This window comes from Mesoplodon mirus (genome assembly GCF_964341445.2).
Source record: "Mesoplodon mirus genome assembly, chromosome: 3".
Classification (NCBI taxonomy): domain Eukaryota; kingdom Metazoa; phylum Chordata; class Mammalia; order Artiodactyla; family Ziphiidae; genus Mesoplodon; species Mesoplodon mirus.
In genome coordinates this window covers 143,140,202-143,161,525 of record NC_138978.1, presented here as the reverse complement: position 1 = coordinate 143,161,525, position 21,324 = coordinate 143,140,202, and the positions used below count along the sequence as shown (strand labels likewise).

Here is a 21,324-nt window from a genome sequence, read left to right as displayed (position 1 = left end):
AATGATACCTCAGATCACTTTTGTTAAATGTCCTCTAATATTTGGATATTTGGTATCTGGCTTGTGTTGTCTTTTATACAATCTTGTCTTCTTTCTTTGCACTTTAGTTTAACAACTCTGTGGTTTCCTATCTTCTTCTTGTGACACTCAGGTCCATCAGAATTTCCTGTGACTGTGACAGTAGAGAGTCCTTCCTCCTCAGAAATCAAAGAGGTCGATGATTCCTCAGAACGTGTTCAGGAAGAGCCAGAGAAAATCAGTTTGAAACAAGAAGCATTGCAGGTACAAAGTTATCACTTTAAAGCTATAGAGAAGATTATTTTTCAAATGGAAGGCTGATTGCAACATGGCACAGCTTGTGTGAGGGTTCTGTTTTCTCATGCCATCTGCATTGTATCCCCTTGAATGGTTCCTTAAGCTTAGACCAAGGTGAATGGTGGACATTTGAACTCTAAGAAACTAAAATCAAAACATGTCGTTAGTAATATATTTTCCTTTCCTTAGAACCTTAGTATATTAGATTTAGGGAGAACCTTAGTGATCATAAGATAAGGAAATTGAGTTCTGAATGAATACAGTCAGCTGATTGAGTGCTCTTGTTTTACAGATGAGAAAGTTGACAGTTCTAGTTGAACTCTCTTTTTATAAGAGGAAAATATGGCCTCATTTTAAATAAAAGTAAAGTTGAAAAAAGTTTTGATGTTGATATTCTCCTTTCCTAAAATCAAAAATATCAAGAAGCGGGCTTCCCTGGTGGCGCAGTGGTTGAGAGTCCGCCTGCCGATGCAGGGGACACGGGTTCGTGCCCCTGTCTGGGAAGATCCCGCATGCTGCGGAGTGGCTGGGCCAGTGAGCCATGGCCGCTGAGCCTGCGCGTCCGGAGCCTGTGCTCCGCAACGGGAGAGGCCACAACAGTGAGAGGCCCGCATAACGCAAAAAAACAAAAACAAACAAACAAAAAATATATATATATCAAGAAGCTACATTCTATTACCAAATAAACCTGACCTCTAATGTCATTCCATACTTTTGTTTGTATGGACAGAAAAGAAAAATTGATTTGTATAAGAAATTTTTGCACCTCAAAATTAATATATTTATTTTATTTCAACTTTAATGCAGAGCTGAACATTTCTAGTAAATAAAGGAGCACCATTTGGGGGGGACCTTGTCTTTGTGCTACAAAGTCCATGTTTAATTTTTAAAAATTATTTAATATGATTTTCTCTTCATATGAAACATGAAACTTGACAGGTTTCAGAACTAATTATCCCATTATTGTAGGACTACGGGAATTACTCTTTGATTTTCAAAAGAGAAAGTTAGATTTTTATTTTTTAATTAAAATTAATGATAATATAGAGAAATTTTAAGAAAAGAACTTAGAAAATTATGATATGTTAGAGTAGGAGAAATCTATAGTTCATGTAGAGTTACCCCCTTTCGTTTTATAAATGAGCACCTACAATTTGTAGAACGTAAGTGGTTTCTTAGGAAATGGCAGAGTATGACAAGACCCTAGAGCATCTAACCCGCATTCCTTGTTATTTTAGATGTGGTGTATTCATTTCCTTCACGAACAGACCACGAGATTGTATTTCTAAAAGCAGTAATAGACACTGGGGAAGTCCAAGAAGTTTAAACACTGGGACGACAGAATAGCAGATTCAGAAGGCACTGAGAACCCTTTTAGCTCTTCTCTGTTTTGACAAGACACTACAATGATGGTATCAAAGTGTTTAAGTATATATGCCCACAAGAATCAAGAGATTTCAACATAGTTTTGAAAGACAGAAGACAGGTGGAAGAGTGTGAAACTGAAGCAGTAGAACAGAGGAAAAGCATCACCTAAAATATGCACAGGGACCACCTGCAACTGAGGAGGATTCTGACCCCACCTGAAAAAGTAGCCCCATGCTCAGGTGTGCATGTAGGAGAGAGGGTGGAGTTAGTTAAAAGTGTGACTGAGATAGGGGAGCTCATTGAAGGGTTGTGTTTGGAGGAGTGGACTCCCAGCCCCACCCTCACGCTCCTGAAATGAGATGATTTCATTTTGAAAACAGTGAAACTGGCGAGAACTGGGGCAGCTAGTGTGAGTTTTTACACCCTAGAAAATTGTGTTTGGGGGGGATCCTGTTACAGTTACTCCCCGCTTCTTCCTGCATAAGAAGCCAATCAATCGTTGACTTCAGGGAGCTTTCTGCACTCATTCTTAAATAGAAAATAACTGTCATTTGCCTGATAGTTGAGTAAAGCTTACAACATGAGAGAGGGGGAAAAAGAGTGAAAACATATCCTAGTAGGACCAGGGACAATTTAGGGAACAAAATAATTTAAGAAAAAACCCTAATTAGTATCCTGAGAGAGGTTTAAAAAGAGCTAGCAACTATAAAATAAGACTAGGGTGTTCATGAAAAGGAGAATGGTCAGAAAGCAAGAGAGTTTTCCTGGAAATGAAAATATGGTTGCTGAAATAAATTCAGTAGGAATTTAAAAAATTTCTCAGTATATAAAAAAGAAAGACACAATGGAAAATGTGATAGAAATATGTTAGAGAGGCTGCATCTGGGAGATCCCACATGTTACGATTAGAAACTCCAGACCCAGAAAAAAAATGGAGGGAAGCTGTCAAAGGGCAACAAAATTCCCCACAGCTGAAAGTAGACATCAGGCCTCAGATTGAAAATAGTTATGCAAGACGAGCAAGAATAGACTCATACCTAGGCACCCTTCATTGTGAAACTTTAAAATACTGAAGAAATAAATTAAAATAGAATAAAATACTGAGAGGATACATCCATTCCAGAGAGAAAAATACCGGTCACCTAAAAAAAAAGGTAAAATCTGACTTTATCATACTTGTCATGAGCACCATGGATCCTGGAAGGCATTAGAAAGATACCTCCAAAGTTTTTCAGGCACATAATTTTCACCCTAGGGGTTTGTATCGAGCCAAACTATGAGTCATAAGTGGAGGCTGAAGAAGATATTTTGTACACAAAGAAATTTGAAAAATTGACCTCCTGTGCTACACACCTTAAGCTATTTATAGAAATAATCCAGCAAAATGAGGCAATAAACCAAGAAGGAAGGTAATAGGGGATTCAGTGCAGATTGCAGCTAGTCTAGAGTGGCGAGGCTTCTATTGACTGTGTGGTTGAGAGCTTAGAAACACCTTGAGGCATATTGTACTTACTAGGTATTAGGCACTGTTGGAAGGGAGGAGGGAGAGGAAGAGGAGAAGGAACTTGAACTCCAGAGGAGAAAGGGCTATACGGACATAAACCTGAAGCAAACTAAACTATGGTTGATTTTTAACCTACTATTGGTGAGGAAGGGAAGAATCCACTTAAACTTGACACTATAGATGTCCCCCTTTTCAGTGACACACAGGGGTAATGACCACCTATCTAATTTGTCCAAACCAGAACTTGTCCAAACTCCTTACACTTCAATAGTGTAAGGAGGCGCTCTGATGCTGTAAAATCAGAACAACAGGTATAAACTGGAACACCCCAAGGTGGCTTGGGTTATCTGGTCACCCTGCACAAGGGCAGTGACACTGGCACAGTATGGAACGAGGTGTAGTCTATACACAGAGACACAGTACATCTGCAGTGGGCAATATTAATTTCATTGTAATAATGGCAATACTGTCTTGGTTTGCAGCTTTTATTGTCAACTTGCATGTAATCACAAATAACTAAAGTAAACTATCCTTAGTATGTATTGGTATTAACTTGGTATGTACTGAAATGTATTGTGTACTAGTATGTACTTAGTATATATTAGGCTCTAAGTGTTTTTGCATATATTAACTCATTTAATCCTCTGAATAGCCTTATGAGGTTGGTGCTAATATCATTCCCACTTTTGAGAACAGGAAGCTAAGGCAGGGAAGGAACTTGCCCAGGCTGTACCTAATTTAAGGTTGGATCGAGGCTTTGAGTTTAGGCTCTCTGCCTGTTCTCTTAAACCTTACTCCGTACTGACTCTCAAATAACAGAAGACTTAACTGCACATAGAACAGAATATAAATTTCAACTTTGACAATGTAAAAGCTAGGTTTGGAAGGTAGACAGGAGGTAGAAAAAAGGGAAGATGGTATGAATGTCCTCATTTTACAAAGCGTGACGTCGAGAGAGTTTCTAGTTGATCAACAATGTAGGTTTTTAAGTATATCACTCCAAGTCAAAGAGATCATGAGCAGTGGAATAACTCATGAGGACATAACTTTACTGAGCAGTGTGGACATAGGAAAGAGTGTAGAGGAACTAAACCCTTACTTATTAGTAAGTTAGAAAGTGAACAGATAATGCGTCCAATTTAGTGAGAAAATAGTCATGCAAGAGTATTACTTGGAAATGGAGAAGAATTCAAAATCACAATAGTTGGACCTCCCTGGTGGCACAGTGGTTAAGAATCTGCCTCTCAAGGCAGGGGACACGGGTTTGAGCCCTGGTCCGGGAAGATCCCACATGCCACGGAGCAGCGAAGCCCGTTTGCCACAACTACAGAGCCTGCGAACCACAACTACTGAGCCCACGTGCCACAACTGCTGAAGCCTGCACGCCTAGATCCTGTGCTTCATAACAAGTGAAGCCACCGCAATGAAGAGTAGCCACCGCTCGCCGCAACTAGAGAAAACCTGCACCCAGCAACGAAGACCCAATACAGCCAAAAGTAAATAATAATAATAAAATAATAAAAGATAACAATATTTGACGTAAACCTCATAAAAAAGGAAATCCATACAGCCAGTAAACACAGAAAAGTGTACGACTTCATTAAGTAATAAGTGAAAAGTGAGTCAAAACCAAGGAAACTACATGTCAATCAGATTGACAAATACATAAATAAAAAGTCTGGTAGTATCAGGTATTGTAGACCTGAAGTACTATGGGAATCTTCTACCCTGTTTATACTGGAGTATAAATCGACACAACTACTTTGGAAAGCATTTAGCCCTCTCCATCAACTGAAGGTATATAAATAGCCTGTGAGCCAGCAGCCCTCACCCCCGCCCTGTGTAAATGCACCAGAATAACGGGTGCAGCAGGATTCCTGTCCATGATTTGCATTAGCACAAACTGAAAACAAACCAGATGTCCATTAAGAGTCAAAAATTAAATAAATGATGTGTATTCGTACAGTGGGAAAACTATCCAGCAATAAAATTGAATGAACTAGAGCTACAGGCAGCAATGTGGATGAATTTTTTAAACCAACGTTGAGAGAAAGAAATAAGATAGAAAAGACTTCATATACTATGATCCTCTACATAAAGTTAGATGTTGACACGACTAAACTCTTTTGTTAGGGATGCATGCAGGTTAAAGGAAATGATTGTCAAGAAGTGAGGTTGGTGTTTAACCGGGAAGAGGGAAGGAGCTTGTGATAAGAAAAGGATATGGGGGGGTTTTTGCGATGCTGACAAGTATTAATACTTTCAGATTCAGGTAGTGGTTATGTAAGTATTCTCTTTTTATTTGTCACATTGACAGTTTTGTTCTGTGCACTTCTCAGTACACGTATCATATTTTACAATTAAAAAGAATCAGTCGCTTCTTGAGTGCTGGATGTGGGAGTGGGATGAGACCATTTCATTTTAAGCCCTTCACTACTGTTTGCATTCGCATGTTCATTCATTCAGCATTAATTGCACATGTTCTATGTACCAAGCACTCTTCTAATTTTATATGTGTTCTAACTCATGTAATCCTCACAAGAGCTCTGTGATATGGGATCTCATCTCCATTTTATAGATGAGGAAGTTGAGGCCTAGTGTTATAGAACTTGTCCAAGGTTATATACCTAGTGGGTAGTGCCAGGCCCATTTGCCTCAGAGAATCTGAATTTTTACAATATAATCTAAAAGGGAAATTTAATGACTAATTATAAGCAAAAAAATTGCACATTAAAGAAGATGACAAGTTTTCATCTATCCAGTTAGAGAAAAATACAGAGTCTGTCTTTCACACACGTACATCTTGTATTGGCAGGGATTTTCCTTATTAAGCAATTATTTATTGACCGTCTACGTTTTGCTAGGCACAGTTGCTGGGGATAAACACTTAATAAAATACACCCCCTATCTTCAAATAACTTGCACTCTCAGTGAGGAAGTAAGCCAACAGTTACAGTAGAGGTTATATAGCAAGTGATACGTCGCTGATGGCAGTGTAAAATCTCAGAAATCTTTTGGAAAGAAGTTTGGAGATAGGTACCTCAGAGCCTTAAAAATGTTCATTTGCTTTGATCTCAAATTCATTTTTATGGATTTATTGTAAGAACCTTATTCTCAATATGGGAAAAAAGCCTTCATGCATAAAAACGGTTATTTTGTCTGATAATATTGAAAAGTTGGAAAGAATTTAAATGTGTGAAATGGTTAACCAGTAAACCCACTCAGTGGAATATTTTGTAGCCCACACACAAAAAATCAAGGTTATGAATCCCCTGATTATATGAGAAATGATTGATTTCTATGTTAAATGGAGAAAAGTTGAACAAACAATTTGATATCCAATAGGATGGGAACTTTGTCCCAGAAAAATCACCCTAGCCAGTGTACAGAAGGGAGGAAGGAGAGCAGATGACAGGAAGGAAAATTATTCCAAAGCCTTATCATTAGTCTTGTTTAAGTAATAGAATATCAAGCAATTTTACTTTCTAACTTTTTTGGTTCCATATTTCCATGTAAGGGACATGAATTCTGAATACTTTGTAGGAGGAGGGTACACTTTTTCACAAAAATTTAACACTCTGTTCTAATTCCCTCCATTAGAGGGAGAAACTGTTGCATGTAATTGCACTTTGATGTGCTATTTAGAACCAGTCAGGAATTTTAGTCTACTTTCCTCTGACTGGTGAGGGTGTTTTGTTTGTTTGCTTATTTGTTTAGAATTTCTTTGAAATCAGTTTTAGAAGATTGATGAAACCATTATAGTAAAAGTAGAGGAATTTTTCAATTTTTTCCCTTTTTCCCCATTGAAAACTTGACTGGCTTTAGTAATGAAACATTAAAGAACTTGAAGTTCTTAGACTCTCAATTTTTTAAACATGTTCTGAATATAAAAATATATGTTCATTGAGCAAATGTTTGAAAACAATGAACAACTTCTTGAAGGAAATAAAAGCCACCTCTGCATGTACACACACCTAATCTGCTCTTTTGTCTTAAAAAAGTATCAGAAATATTTTGCCATGTCACTAAATACTCTTCTACATCAGAGAATTTGATTAAGCTTATGCATCATCTCCCAGGAAAAATGCACAGATATATTTTGAATGTAGCACTCCTGAAGCCCATTCATTAACTGTGGTTGAGTCCTCTTGTCATTCTTTTCTTAGTGGCTTCACAGCGCATTCCTTCGGATGGTGAGCTGTTTTTATTTAAACCGGTCCCAATTTGGAGGCTCTTAGCTTTCTTCTAGGGTTTGGTTATAAACAATCTTATGACATCAGGTTGGTAGATAAATATTTGCCCACATCTTTGATTTGCTTAGGGTAAACTCCTGATATAGGATCGTTGTTAGGTACCAAGAGCTACTCGCCAGAAAGTGATACCAGTTCCTCTCCCAATGATGACATATAATAGAGTTCCTCATTCTTTTTTTTTGTTTTTGTTCGGAACGCGGGCCTCTCACTGTTGTGGAGCACAGGCTCCGGACGCGCAGGCTTAGCAGCCATGGCTCATGGGCCCAGCCGCTCTGCGGCATGTGGGATCTTCCCGGACCGGGGCATGAACCCGTGTCCCCTGCATCGGCAGGCGGACTCTCAACCACTGCGCCACCAGGGAAACCCTAGAGTTCCTGATTCTTTAAGTGATTGTTCAAAGCAGTTAAAAGGTATAAATATACCGTACTGCTTTCATAAGTATAGGAATTCTGATTGTTTATCGTTGCATAAGAAACCACCCCGAAACAGTGGCCTAAAACAATGACAATCATTTATTTTGTTCACGAACCTGGAGGTTGAGTAGGATATTGATTCTTTTACTACACTCTTACTGACTGAAAACAATACCTATTTGACTAGCTCACAGTTCTGTAGGTCAGAAGTCCAGGCACAGCGTGACTAGGTTTCCTGCTCAGATACACACGGGAACGTGTGAGTTCCCTCCTGTTAAAGCACGTGAAATTTAAGTGTAAGACATTGAGCCCCAAAAGTTGGATGTTCACCATAGTTTGTGTGGCTCACAGAGCTGAAATCAAGATGTCAGTCTGGCTGTGTTAGCATCCAGAGGCTCTGGGGAAGAATGCCTACAGGCTTGTTCGGCTTGTTGGCGTAATTCAGATTCTGCAGTTGCAGGACAGAGGTCCCCATTTCCTTGCTGGCTGTCAGTCGGGGGGCAGTCTCAGCTCCTAGAGGCCTCTTGCTTGCCTTCCCTGGCACAGCATTGGACTTCTTCAGAGCCAGCAATGGAGAGTCTCCCTTTTGTCCCTTTTGTACTTCAATTCAGGAAGCGTTCAGGTCCTTTTCATGGGGTGCCTGAGTAGGTCCCATCCACCTAGAATAATCTCCCTGTCTTACAAAAATCAACTGATTGTGCACCTTAATTCCGTCTGCAAAATCCCTTCACTGCAGCACCGAGATTTAGAGTTTGATTGGATAAGTGGAAGGTTTGTGTACTTCAGTAAGTAGGAGTCTTAGGGGCTCTGTTAGAAGTCTGCCTATTGCAAGCCGTGTCCCCATTTCAAGGACCGAAGTGTCTTAGTTCCTAAAACTCCTAAGACAGTTTATCAGTGTTCATTTTATTTCAGTGACCTTGGTGAAGGGAAGACTACCACCTCCGTGAGCAGGAATGGCAGCCAGCTTCCTGAGTCCACAGTGTGGCTCTGCTACTTAGTGGTGTGACCTTGGCTGTGCTGCTCTACTTACTCTACTTCTCTGCCTCTGTTTCCCTCATCTGTAAAATAACATGGAGTTAGTGATCGTTCTTTCCTCGTAGGGTTTTTATTTTAATAAATTTATTTTATTTATCTATTTTTGGCGGAGCTGGGTGTTGGATACTGCTCACGGGCTTTCTCTACTTGCGTCGAGCGGGCGCTACTCTTCGTAGTGGTGTGCGGGCTTCTCATTGCGGTGGTTTCTCTTTTTGCAGAGCACGGGCTCTAGGCGCGCAGGCTTCAGTAGTTGTGGCACGCGGGCTCAGTAGTTGTGACTCGGGGGCTCTAGAGCGTAGGCTCAGTAGTCGTGGCACACGGGCTTAGTTGTTCTGAGGCACATGGGATCTCTCTGGACCAGGGCTCGAACCCGTGTCCCCTGCACTGGCAGGCAGATTCTTAACCACTGTGCCATCAGGGAAGCCCCCTCTTAGGGTTTTGATGATTAGATTATTTAATGCCCAGGGAACTCCAGGAACAGTGCTTGACTGTAAATTGCTTTAAAAGTGATTACTCTTGGGGCTTCCCTGGTGGCGCAGTGGTTGAGAGTCCACCTGCCTGCCGATGCAGGGGACACGGGTTCGTGCCCCCGTCCGGGGAAGATCCCACATGCCGTGGAGTGGCTGGGCCCGTGAGCCATGGCTGCTGAGCCTGTGCGTCCGGAGCCGTGCTCCACAATGGGAAAGGCCACAACAGTGAGAGGCCCGCGTACCGAAAAAAAAAAAAAAAAAGTGATTACTTTTTAAAATAATGCTTTTGAATCGGCAATTATGCAGTTCAGGTATGTTAAACATGTTCATTAATAGGACTTCCTACTATAAAGAGACCCACAAATAAAAATAGAACTTTTCTTTCTTGGTCTTAACTATTTATTTCTGACTTGCTATGTTATACGCATATGCCTTTTATGGTGGGCTACCACAAATTTATGTTGGAAAAAGTGGAATTTAAATAAATCTTTACTATGCTAATTTGATAGATTTTGATCATTCATTTCACTAGCATGGTATGATATTACCAGCAGCAGACTAAAATCTGAGTTCACTTCTGGCTCTGCCCCTAAGTCCTGATGAGTCCTATAGCTGGAAAGGCTTTTGGATATTATACTACGAATTAGTTATAACATTTACTCTGTTTGTTCAGGAAAAACTGGAGGAGTGCCTAAAGCAGTTAAAGGAGGAAAGAGTAATAAGACTGAAGGCTGATAAATGAGTCAATGAAGTAAACAATTTCTTACACTTTTGAGAGTGTTTTTGGTGTTATTTCGATTTGATTTTAAGCCATATACACATAGTTTGTAAACTTTAAAACTGTAATATGTTGCAAATTGGTTGTATCATGTGGACTTTTGCATTTGCTGGTATTTAGTGATCATATGATCTATATTCCAGAAAGCATGTTTTTCAAAATGTGAAAATCTCATTTTGTGTGTGTGTGTGTCTGTGTGTGCGCTTTCTTATGACATTAGCTTATTTTCTGCTCATAATTCTTTGATTCAAGAAAGCACTTTTTGTGCATATACTGTATATACAGTAGCATAAAAGTCATGATGAGACTCTCCTGGCAATGAATTAGGAAAGTGAATCATTTAAATAAATTTAAGATATTAGAAAACTTCTAAGAATGCGATGAAAGATAAAAATATATACTCTAAGAATTACCTTAGGTAATGTGCATGAAAGCAGAGCGTAATCTAAAAAGTTCTATCTAAATATACTTTATCAGAGATTGAGCGTAGGGAGGAATTTTTCAAAGTGCATCCACTGGATTGGCGGACACTCATTCAATAAATGGTGAGCACCTGCTTATATAAGGCAAAAGGGGCATCATGAACATAACAGCCTTTCTGAGAGATACTGGAGTTGAGCTTATAGGGGGTTTTAAGTGCATAGGTGATGAGCGGAAGGGAAAGAATGCACACGAGTGAATATTTTGAAGGAGCCAAAGAAAATATTGGTGATCGTACATTTAATAAATTGGGTTGGGTATGATTTAGGAATTTTTTTTTTTTTTTTTTGGTACACGGGCCTCTCACTGTTGTGGCCTCTCCCGTTGCAGAGCCCAGGCTCCGGACGCGCAGGCCCTGCGGCCATGGCTCACGGGCCCAGCCACTCCGTGACATGTGGGATCCTCCCGGACCGGGTCACGAACCCGTGTCCCCTCCATCGGCAGGTGGACTCTCAACCATTGCGCCACCAGGGAAGCCCGATTTAGGACTTTTAAACGTAAGCATTAGATATTTTGCTCACTAAAGTTAATTGTTAACATTCAGCAGAGTTGTAATATGTTTTGTTCAAATCAGATTCTATAATTCACTTTCTAATTTAAGGGGAACTTAAAGCGGGTAATTTTCTAATGTGGAATGAGGCTCCATTATGAATTGAACCAGTTAGAAATGTGATCTTTTGTGAAAGATCATTAATAAAACGATAACTTTGGTTTATTTATATACCACCTAAGCGTTATACAGGAAACTTTGTTGGGTGCCTGGGGGTTTTCGTTATTATGTGATATGGTCTCTGTCTTTACTGGTGGAGAGTTAGGTTAATTACAGATTAATTACATTTTGAGTGTTTTAGTTTTGTTCCTTGAAACTAGACAAGACTACTTTTGATGACAATGAGAAAAAATCATGTCAGACATTTTCAGTCTTCTTGTATAGCTGGAACATGAAAATGCCCAGTTAAGAAACACAACTTTCTCTTTGTCTGAAGCCCTTCATGCCCACTCATTGACAAGCATGATCCTGGATGATGAAGGTGTTTTGGGCAGCACTGAGCATTCTTTTCAGAAGTTCCATGCTTCCCTGGTTCTCCTTAAAGATGCTGGGTTAGTTCATTTCTCTTCATGGCATTCTTCTCTTTGCGACTCTAATGGTAGTTTGCTGAGGAACTGGAGCAATATTCATCACTTACGTGGCCATGTTTAGCCAAATTTAGTGTAATTATAGGTAATATAGTTGACGTTTTAAAATGAGGAATTAAATTTTTAAAGAAATGCAAATAGGGGAGCCTGCTTTGGTAGAGTGGGGAGCCCATTATAAAAGAGTAACCTGTAGACAGAGTAATTAGTACGTACAGTTTTTTGTAAAGACTAAATTGAAGGCAGTTTTCATTGAAAATATTCGGGAATGGATAAGAATTTTCCTCTCTTTCATTTATTTTGCTTGTTTGATAAGTTTGAATTAAAGTTATTTTTGTCTTAGACATAAAAATTATTATTAATCTGCAGGGAAGATATAGGTCAATGGTTCTCAACTGCGAGCAATTTTGCTGAAAGAGGGAAGTGGAGATGGATAGTTGATGGAGTGGTGTTTTGTCAGTGAATGAGTTGGTGTTGGGAAGGAATGGAACAAACACATTCTTGGAAACTGGAGGAAAGGTGGTAAAGAAGTGTGGGAATGGAGGTGTGAGAGGCAGTGGACAGGGTGCATGGTACATATTGAAGCTGCTAGTGAGACAGTGGGATGTCTCCTAGAGGATGAATCTGGAAAGGGCTGAGAATTTGGGGGAGAGAGAGGCTTGTAGTCTGGAGTAGGATGTTGGCTTTTAAGATTTTAGAAGTATTTCATGACTGTAGCTCTGGGGAAATCTAAACTGCTCTTCTGTGATTCTAATAACCTTTGTCTTTTCTCCTTTCCTCCTCTGGGCCAGGCTTGGGCAGTTGGCCACAATGGCTGGTATAGATCAGTCAGATTTTCATTTACTAGGTCGTCCCCAGATGAATTATACTGTTAGTAGTCCACCTAAAGAAGAAAAGAAGGCACTTGAAGAGGAAAAATCAGAATCAAAGCAGAGCGCCCCAGGACCTACGCAAAATGTCCAAGTAAGTGGAGAGGACAGCACTTAATGATTCTAAGAGTGATTAGCAAAAAGGAAATGACCAAGTCAGAGAGAAAATAATGATGGTCAGTCTCTAATAGTTCACATGCTTGGGAGCTAGAAGACTCTGGAGTCCTCTCCAAATCTGAGATTAGTAAATGTGGGCCCATTTCATGATACTGTATTGTTGTACATAAGAAAACTGGAAGATCTTTAGAAAATGTATGAGTTAAAGCAAACTCTCCTTAATGAAGAAAGAAAAGATTACAGAAAATATTCCAAATTTTAAATTGTATAAATGTCTGTTCTATTCATATTTTATCTAGGTTTCAATTTGTATGCAGTCAGCTTACAATGAAGGAACACTAATGAAGGTACACGTACTGATATAATTTTTAAAATAAGTAATCTTGACATAGCTGATATGTAAGATATTATAGTGACTCAACTGGTCATGGGAATGGGAGGGGAAACCTGTCAGCTTTTCCTCCAGCCTCACTTGGAGCCCCCTTCGCCCAGCTCAGCCAGTCTCAGACTGGTCTTGGGAACTGACAGCTTGAGAACACAGTCTGGTCACAAACTATATACTGTTTACTTGTGCCTGGAGGATAGCAAAGAAATTAATTTTCTTACAGAGTAGGGTTTCATTTTAGAGAGAGAAAGGAAAGGGGTAATAACTACCCCAATCACCAAAGTCTGAAAATGTAGTGGGCATAGCCTTGGATATAGCTAGGTTAAGCTGAGAATCACTTGGCAAGATATAATTAGAAAAGAACTGGCTCTGAAATCTTCTGAATAATCAACTGACTGTGTTAATAATAAGATCACAGAGTAACACTGAAGTTTTGAACTCTACTTTTTAATGGTTGGCTTTGTTCATCACTGAATTTTTGTTTTGTCTTTTGTCTTCCCCTCCAGTTTCAGAAAATTACAGGTGATGCTGGGATTCCTTTGCCTGTCGACTCCTTTCATGTCCCAGTCTCTACTCAGGAGGCCTTAGAAACTTCCAAAGACAACCTGGGGGTCGCAGTCACAGAGCAGCGGCAGGAGTCTTTGGAAGATTTCATTGCTAGAACATGTTCTCCTTCAGCAGACGTCATTTCTGGAACTGGAAGTCAAAGAAAAGAAGAGGAATTACCTAGAAATAGCAGGTCTTCTTCAGAGAAAATGACCAAAGCATAATATACCAAAAACTACTCTGCTAAGAAACAACCTGGGAAGGACCTGCATTCCTGCTCTGACTCACCTGTAAAGCAGAAAAGCAAAGGAATTGGGCAAAATAATTCTTTGTTTACTGAACCAATTAGAAGTGAGTCTTCGAAAAAACACATTTCTGTTAAGAAAGAGAGTACAATATTGACTGTTTCATCAAAGACAACTAAAAGTAAACTCAGTCTACTAGAACATTCTGAAAGTGAGACTCTTGGATCTGATTGTGAATTTCCAGAAAGCGTCCATATTCCATCACGCCTAACATAGGTCTAAATCTTTTAAAATCTTTTAAAATTATGTTTTTGCCTTCAAATTTTAATAAATTACTTATGTTTTTATTATAGCATATGGTGTTTTGAAATACTTGACTGGAAGCCATTAGAGAAAGATTTATCTATACTTTTTTTTTATTATAATGAAAGTTTTGGTGTATTTTTCCTTGTGACAGTTTGCACCATTCATTCAGCTAGTGTTTACTGAGGGCTTCATATGTACAGTACTTTTCTGGGTGCTATTGCTTTCATCAGTGAACAAAATAAAGCCTTTACTCTCCTGGAACTAACACTCTGTGGTGGGAGAAAACGTAAACAACACAACAGGGTAAGGGGTAAAAAGAGATGGGAATAATAGATGGAATCGTTTTACCATTTGGTTAACTGTAAAACTATTATAAATCGTATGGCCAGAAGCCATTGACATATTTTAATTCACAATAACCAGAGAGCATCAAACATTTACCAAGGCACTTAACCGTGTTTATGGATTACAGCAACACTATGAGGTAGGGAACTATTACCATCCCTATTTTATAGATGAGGAGTCTGAGGAGACATTATGTGAGTTGCCCAGAATTACACAGCTATAACTAAGTGGGAAGCTGGGATGTGACCAGAACAGAACCCATGCTCTTTTTTTTTTTAATGTATGGACTTTATTATGTTTCATTTGTTTCTGATTTATGTGATTTTTTAAGACTTTTTTTGATGTCGACTATTTTTAAAGTCTTTATGGAATTTGTTACAGTATTGCTTCTCTTTTATGTTTTGGTTTTTTTTGGCTGCAAGGCATGTGGGATCTTAGCTCCCCGACCAGGGATCGAACCCTCACCCCCTCCATTGGAAGGCAAAGTCTTAACCACTGGACCACCAGGGAAGTCCCCCTTATGTGATGATTTTTATGGCAGTGTTTTTAAATTTTATTTTTTTATTGACGTATAGGAGAATTACAGTGTTGCGTTAACTACTGCTGCACAGGAAAGTGACTCAGTTATACATTTATATACATTCTTTTTCATATTCTTTTCCATTATGGTTTATCACAGGATATTGAATATAGTTCCCTGTGGTATACAGTAGGACCTTTTTAAAATACATCCACTTTTTAAAAAATAAATGTATTTATTTATTTTATTTTTGGCTGCATTGGGTCTTTCTTGCTACACGCGGGCTTTCTGTAGTTGTGGTGAGCGGGGGCTACTCTTCTTTGCGGTGTGCAGGCTTCTCACTGTGGTGGCTTCTCTTGTTGCAGAGCACGGGCTCTAGGTGCATGGACTTCAGTAGCTGTGGCACACAGGCTTCAGTAGTTGTGACTCGCAGGCTCTAGAGCGCAGGCCCAGTAGTTGTGGCGCACGGGCTTAGCTGCTCCGCGGCATGTGGGATCTTCCTGGACCAGGGCTCAAACCTGTGTCCCCTGCATTGACAGGCATATTCGTAACCACTGCACCACCAGCGAAGTCCCACGTGGGACCTTTTTGTTTATCCATCCTGTATATACACCACTTTGCATCTGCTAATCCTAAACTCCCAATCCAACCCTCTCCCACCCCCTCCCCCTTGGCAACCACCAGTCTATTCTCTATGTCCTTGGTTATGTTCCAGTTTCACAGACAGGCAGAACCCAGGCTCTTAAGTACTTTGTTATTCTGTTTCCTTGTTGTTAAGAGAAGAAGGGTTTAACGAAGGCACCGAGAGAGAAGCCAGTGACCACTGGAAGTGCAAAACAGTGGGGCTGTCAGAAGGCACACCTGTCTCCTTCCCCCATCTGAGCAGAAGTTTTAAACGGCAGAGTATGTAAGAGTATGTGATGACACATCTCTGGATTAAATGATGTCTCCCTGGTAAAACATGCACAGATAAGTCTTTAGTTCAGTCAGACTGAAAGATGAGATCAGAGAAAAGCTGGAGTGTCAGATTTCTAGTAGAAGGTCCTGCCTGATTGTTACTAAGAGGGCTACTACAGTACTAGTTCGTTCATTAGTCATGGATTGAGTATTAGAGGAGGGAAACAATGAGCAAGATGTAGTGTTGGCCCTTTAGCAGTGGAGTGAGAGGGGAAGACGCACAGCAGATGTCTCATCCTGCACGTGACGTGCTATGACGGGCATATTCAGGTCATTGAGTCAGTGTTTGTGGAAGAAGAGGGGGAGCTGTGAGGCAAAGAAAAGTCATCGAAAGAGGCAGTCCCTAAGCTAAGTCTTAAAGGACTCGTGAGAAACTGGTGAGTCAGCCGGTGAAAGGCAAGGATACTCAAGGCAGAGTGGACAGCGGAAGTCCAGAGCCGTGAGTGTGCGAGGGGTGTGTTACGGAGCCACAGGCACAGGCTCTGGAGGATCAGTGCAGTGTCCCCAGGCAGCGGCAAGTACCCCTAAAGGAGGCAGCGAGGAGGAGGAGAGCGGGTCTTAACCACCCATGTGCGGGGAGCTGGTTTCCTCAGAATATAGCTAAGAATAGAAGGGACAAGTTCAGGTGGCATTTTAGACCACTGACGTCAGTATGGATGAGGAATCTGAAGAAGCCTGGAGATAATTATGCCCCACTCTTCTGAGGGGCAATGTTTTTTATTTTCGAGGGGGACCTTTCACGCTGCCATCTCCTCTCCTGTCCCTACTGAAAGGTTTATAGGCCGGCAGAAGGGAGAACCTGGCTTAAGTAAAGTTAATCAGGTTTCTTTACTGTACAGATTCTCGGGGCTGCTGTAGGCTAATGTTCATTCTGGATCGTCACAGCAGGCGTATGGTACACAGCCATCCGCAAATCTATTTGTCTGTAGAGTCCTCTTTTAATAGAAGTGTCTAACAACTGGTTCCACCAAACAGCAATTTGGTAACTTCTAGACCAGGTAATAGAAAGGGGTCTGAAATAAGGTATAGATGGAGGGAAGAAATAAGTTCTAATTTTATTTAGGAAATTACAAGCAAGACTTGATCTTGGGAAGTAAGGAAGAAGTAGGAGGCGGAGGCTGAACCCCCATCTGTGTGACTAAGTTTGGGTGGTGGTATCATTGAGTTTGGACATAGGGGATAAATAACTGAATTGGGGAAAAGACTTTAGTTCTGGACATGTAGAATTTGAAAGCACCTGTAGAATTCAGGAGACAAACAGGTAGGTAACTGGACATGCACGTGAAGATATGGAAAGATAAAAAATTGAATGTCACCAGCACTTTGCAGTCATTAAAATCATGAAAATGGATGAGATTTCAGAGAATTGTGAGTACTGACAACGTTTAATAAGCAGAGAAAGAATTCTGGGAAGGAGAGAGGTGATAGAGTTTCAAGAAGGGGGAAGTAGATGACAGTGTCATCCTTCAGAGAATGTAAGTGTCCATTGGATTTGGGCAGTTAGGTCCCCAGTGACCTTAGAGCAGTTCAGTGAAGTGGTGGACAAGAAAGCCAGACTGCAATAAATTGAGGGCATAAGGGCTGCCTGTCGGGGCCAGGCGGGGCTACTGAAGACAGTGGGAATAGGCTGCTCTGAAGGAGTTTGGATGAAAAGAGAACATAATTAGCAAAAAAGAATTGTTTAGAATGAGCAGGACTTATATTTTATATGTTGAAATGGAGGAACTGATAAAGGAGATCCTGAAGATGTAGACAATAATTTAGATAATTGGGGAAACACGGACATATGAATAAGAAAAAAACCTTGCACAGTATATAAAAATCACTCGTATCCTTCAAGTTGGATGGATACTGGTAAGTTTGGGAGGAAATAAAGGTAAGAAGAGATAGAGGTAAATGAGTTTATACTGATAGCCCCAGTTTTCTTTGACCCAGATTTTTCAGAGACATATATACACATACATAATTACAGTTTTAAAATTCTTTCATAGTTACATGTTTTATTAATCACGTCTGAGAAAATTCATTGATTTTCATTTTCTACAGCATTATCTTGTAAGGACAAGATACAGTGACAACTTCCAAGCCTTTTGCCTATCAGAGCTGAAACTGAAAGTATCTCCATAATTGAATGGTCACTTCTTATTTGTCATAAGTTTATCCTTAGGAGGATACTTTCATAGTGTTTGATCACAGATGAGTTTGGGCATTGCTATCACTCAATAATGTTAACCATCTGTCAGGTTCTCTCCTACACTATATATTAATTTTTTCTCCGTTAGGCAAATATTTATTGGCGGCCTGTGGAAATAAGTTACACCTAGGTCTTCTTTCCTTGGTATATTCACAAAAGGCTCTGAAACTAAATTTCCAAGTCAGGCCACAGTAAGGCCTGGCATAATACGTTTTCATCGTTAACAGTTTTTTGTGTTTGTGGTTTTCTTTCCTTTTATTTTTTTTCTTTTTTTTTTTGTTGAAGCAAGGATAAGATAACTCAGTAGTTGTCCATTGATTAATAAGTCAAAGAAGACATTGATGAAACATGGTATTTTGAATATCCTTTCCACAGAATAGGTAATGGACCGTCCTGAAACTCTGGTGAGATGCTTATCATTTTCAGATTTTGGAGTGGCAGAGAAAACCCTATTACACCTTGAATTATCACTAGAAACATGAATTCAGCCAAATAAAAACAGTGCCTCTGCCTACTGAGGTTGTCCATTTCCATCTTAACAAAAGTGAACATTTCTCCTTTAGATTAAAGTCAAGAAAATCCCCTCTGTCCAGGATGCAATAATGGGGTGCCAGAAAGGGGAAAATTGAAGCTATTCCCTCTTTACACCTGAACAGTGAATTCATTCTGGTATCAAATATTTGTTATGATTCTGCTATGACCAGGTGCTTTATTGTGTTTAGAGATCAAGTTACTGTTCATTCCTGGTAAGTAAGAAAAATCCATGTTTTAGGACTCTGAATAGTAACTTTATATATTTTATATAAATATATTAAAATAAATAAATAAATAAATATATATATATATATATATAATATATATTTCACCTATTCAACAAAATTGTAACTTTCATCATCCCTTATGAATGATGAACTGTATTTCCTCTTTGGAAAGGGCTTATAGTGAATTAAAGTCTCCATATACTTTTTATATAAGACCATGGAAACCAAATTCTCAACTGGGAGCAAACTTAGCTTTTGCTATGAAGGTTTATGCTTGCCTGGCCTTAGAGTGGTAGGCCAGGAACCCAAGGTGGAGTTTTTTTCCTCTAAGTTACTTTCATTGATGCCACCCTGAAAAAATTTGGAGGGAGTATTTTTTGAAATAGCTTTATCTCAGTAACCCTTTAAAAATGCTTCAGGGTATGGGGAACATAACTGTCAAAATGTTCAAGCAACTCTTGTTGATTTAAGTATGATTGATCAGGAGCAATACAGGAAAGAGCTGGGTACAAAAGACAAAAGGCGCGAGGCTATTTCATGTATTGTTTTTGGCTCATTGTACAGAACAGAGGAAGTCTCATACACTCACGCAGCCAAGGTCCCATACTGTTCTCTCCTTTTAGTAGAAATAAAAGAGAGCTGGTTTCTCAGTAGCGTCATTCTACCCTTAAGTGGGTACACAGTGATATTCTAATGGTCTCTGGAGCAGAGAATAATTCCGTGGCAGCTCTGACCTCCAGTCACCGGGTTCTCTGTAACTTAGTCTTTCATGGCCAATGACTATAATCATTATTTCGATTTATATTTAGCATCTCAAAATTGAAAGGATTCCATGGGCAACAAAACAGGAAGTGATTTCATGAAGTGTTTTAGTATGGATAAAATAATAAACTATAAAAATACAAATCATCAGTAAAGCTTTTTCTTTCTGGAGAAGTATATTCAGAAATTAATGTAAGCATCTAAGGTGCGCATGTGTGTTTTTTCACCCTTGATCGTGTGTGTGTGTGTGTGTGTGTGCATTCCACTGCTATAGGAGACATGCAAAATAATATCAGATTTGCTACTCTATGAAGTACTGGTTTCTCCCAAGAACTGTGTGCTCGCAGGGTTCGTTCAGGAAGGTGAGTGCCCTACCACCACATCGCAGTCATATCTCATCACCTTCAGTGGGAATAGTTTACACTTTAACTTCACATGCAGGCTTATTAAATTAGTATTACTCACCAGAACTTGCTTATTAATAAAACAAGCTGAATTAGCCACTACAGAATCATATTTGGAAATTCAATGACAATTTCACATTTTTAATAAAGGCTCAGAAATATTATTGCAGAGCAGGTGGTACAGAAAACTGTGGTCAAATTTGACATTCATTGATCATTGAAGTGTGGAACGTGACAGGTGAAAATTGATATTGATTTCTTTCCTCTAATATTTGGAAGAGTTCTAAAAGGTAAATCCAATGAGATAACAAGACATATCAAGTCTCACTGATTTCTCTGATCACCTCCTCCCCACATATCACTCCTTTGCCTGCCATGTTTTGAATAATTCAATGCTCATAGTCTTTCCAGTCCAGTGCATTATAAGACACACTCAAGCTGGGTTTCAATCATATTAGACTGAAAGCTGAACTTTTTATGAAGGACTATTTAAAACCAAATGCGTCTTGAGCCCAACAGCCTTTGAAACCAAACAATCCTGGGAGTTCAGTAAGGAAATGTCAACACTGTGGAGAACTTTTGGATTCAGAAAATTCAGTAATCCTATTTGATGTATGTTAACCGTATCAATATTAACAACCTTCTGCTGGATTTCAGCACTGATTTGAGAGCTGAGTTACTACTGGTCTTGTATTTTACCTAGTCGTGAAAGCACTGAGAGAGTTGTTCTTGGGTTGAACTTGACCTGCCTCTGGGAATGCTCTCTGTTCTATCCATCTTGAAAAGCTTTATTCAAGTGCATTTCTCTGCCTTCCTTCTCTTCACTTGCACCCCTTGGGAAAACGAAAGATGCTCAAATATAGATGTTAACACTGCAGCTGCTCTGCTTGGCAATGGTGTCTTTCAGCTTCCCAGTAAAAAATTATATTGCTGACCACCCATTTGACTGAAAAGTGACTCATTTTACTGACAGATATCTGGATTGAGATGCCAAAAGAAATAGGTCATTTCAAATTTCCTTTTTAAGTCATAGCTTTGTGTTGCAACACTACTTGTTCAAAACTTAGATCATGAAGGTTCCTTCCTATGACCTGCAAATAATTAAAATGTTCTTCAATAGGCTATATAAAAAGCAAGCAGAATATTCCTAATTATCAATCTTT

General features: G+C 39.5%; 1 protein-coding gene and 1 pseudogene across 2 annotated transcripts in view; one reads left to right on the top strand and one right to left on the bottom strand.

Annotated features, from left to right (window-relative positions):
- Nucleotides 1–21,324, bottom strand: part of LOC309799286 (centrosomal protein of 78 kDa-like) — a 659,089-nt pseudogene that overhangs the window by 72,962 nt on the left and 564,803 nt on the right. The window lies entirely within an intron of this gene.
- Nucleotides 63–15,722, top strand: LOC309801406 (centrosomal protein of 78 kDa-like). Its single transcript, XM_082616242.1, has 4 exons — nucleotides 63–282; nucleotides 12,542–12,713; nucleotides 13,036–13,083; nucleotides 13,628–15,722. The coding sequence occupies exons 2-4, from the start codon at nucleotides 12,561–12,563 to the stop codon at nucleotides 13,889–13,891; spliced, it is 465 nt and encodes a 154-aa protein (XP_082472368.1). The 5' UTR covers nucleotides 63–282; nucleotides 12,542–12,560; the 3' UTR covers nucleotides 13,892–15,722.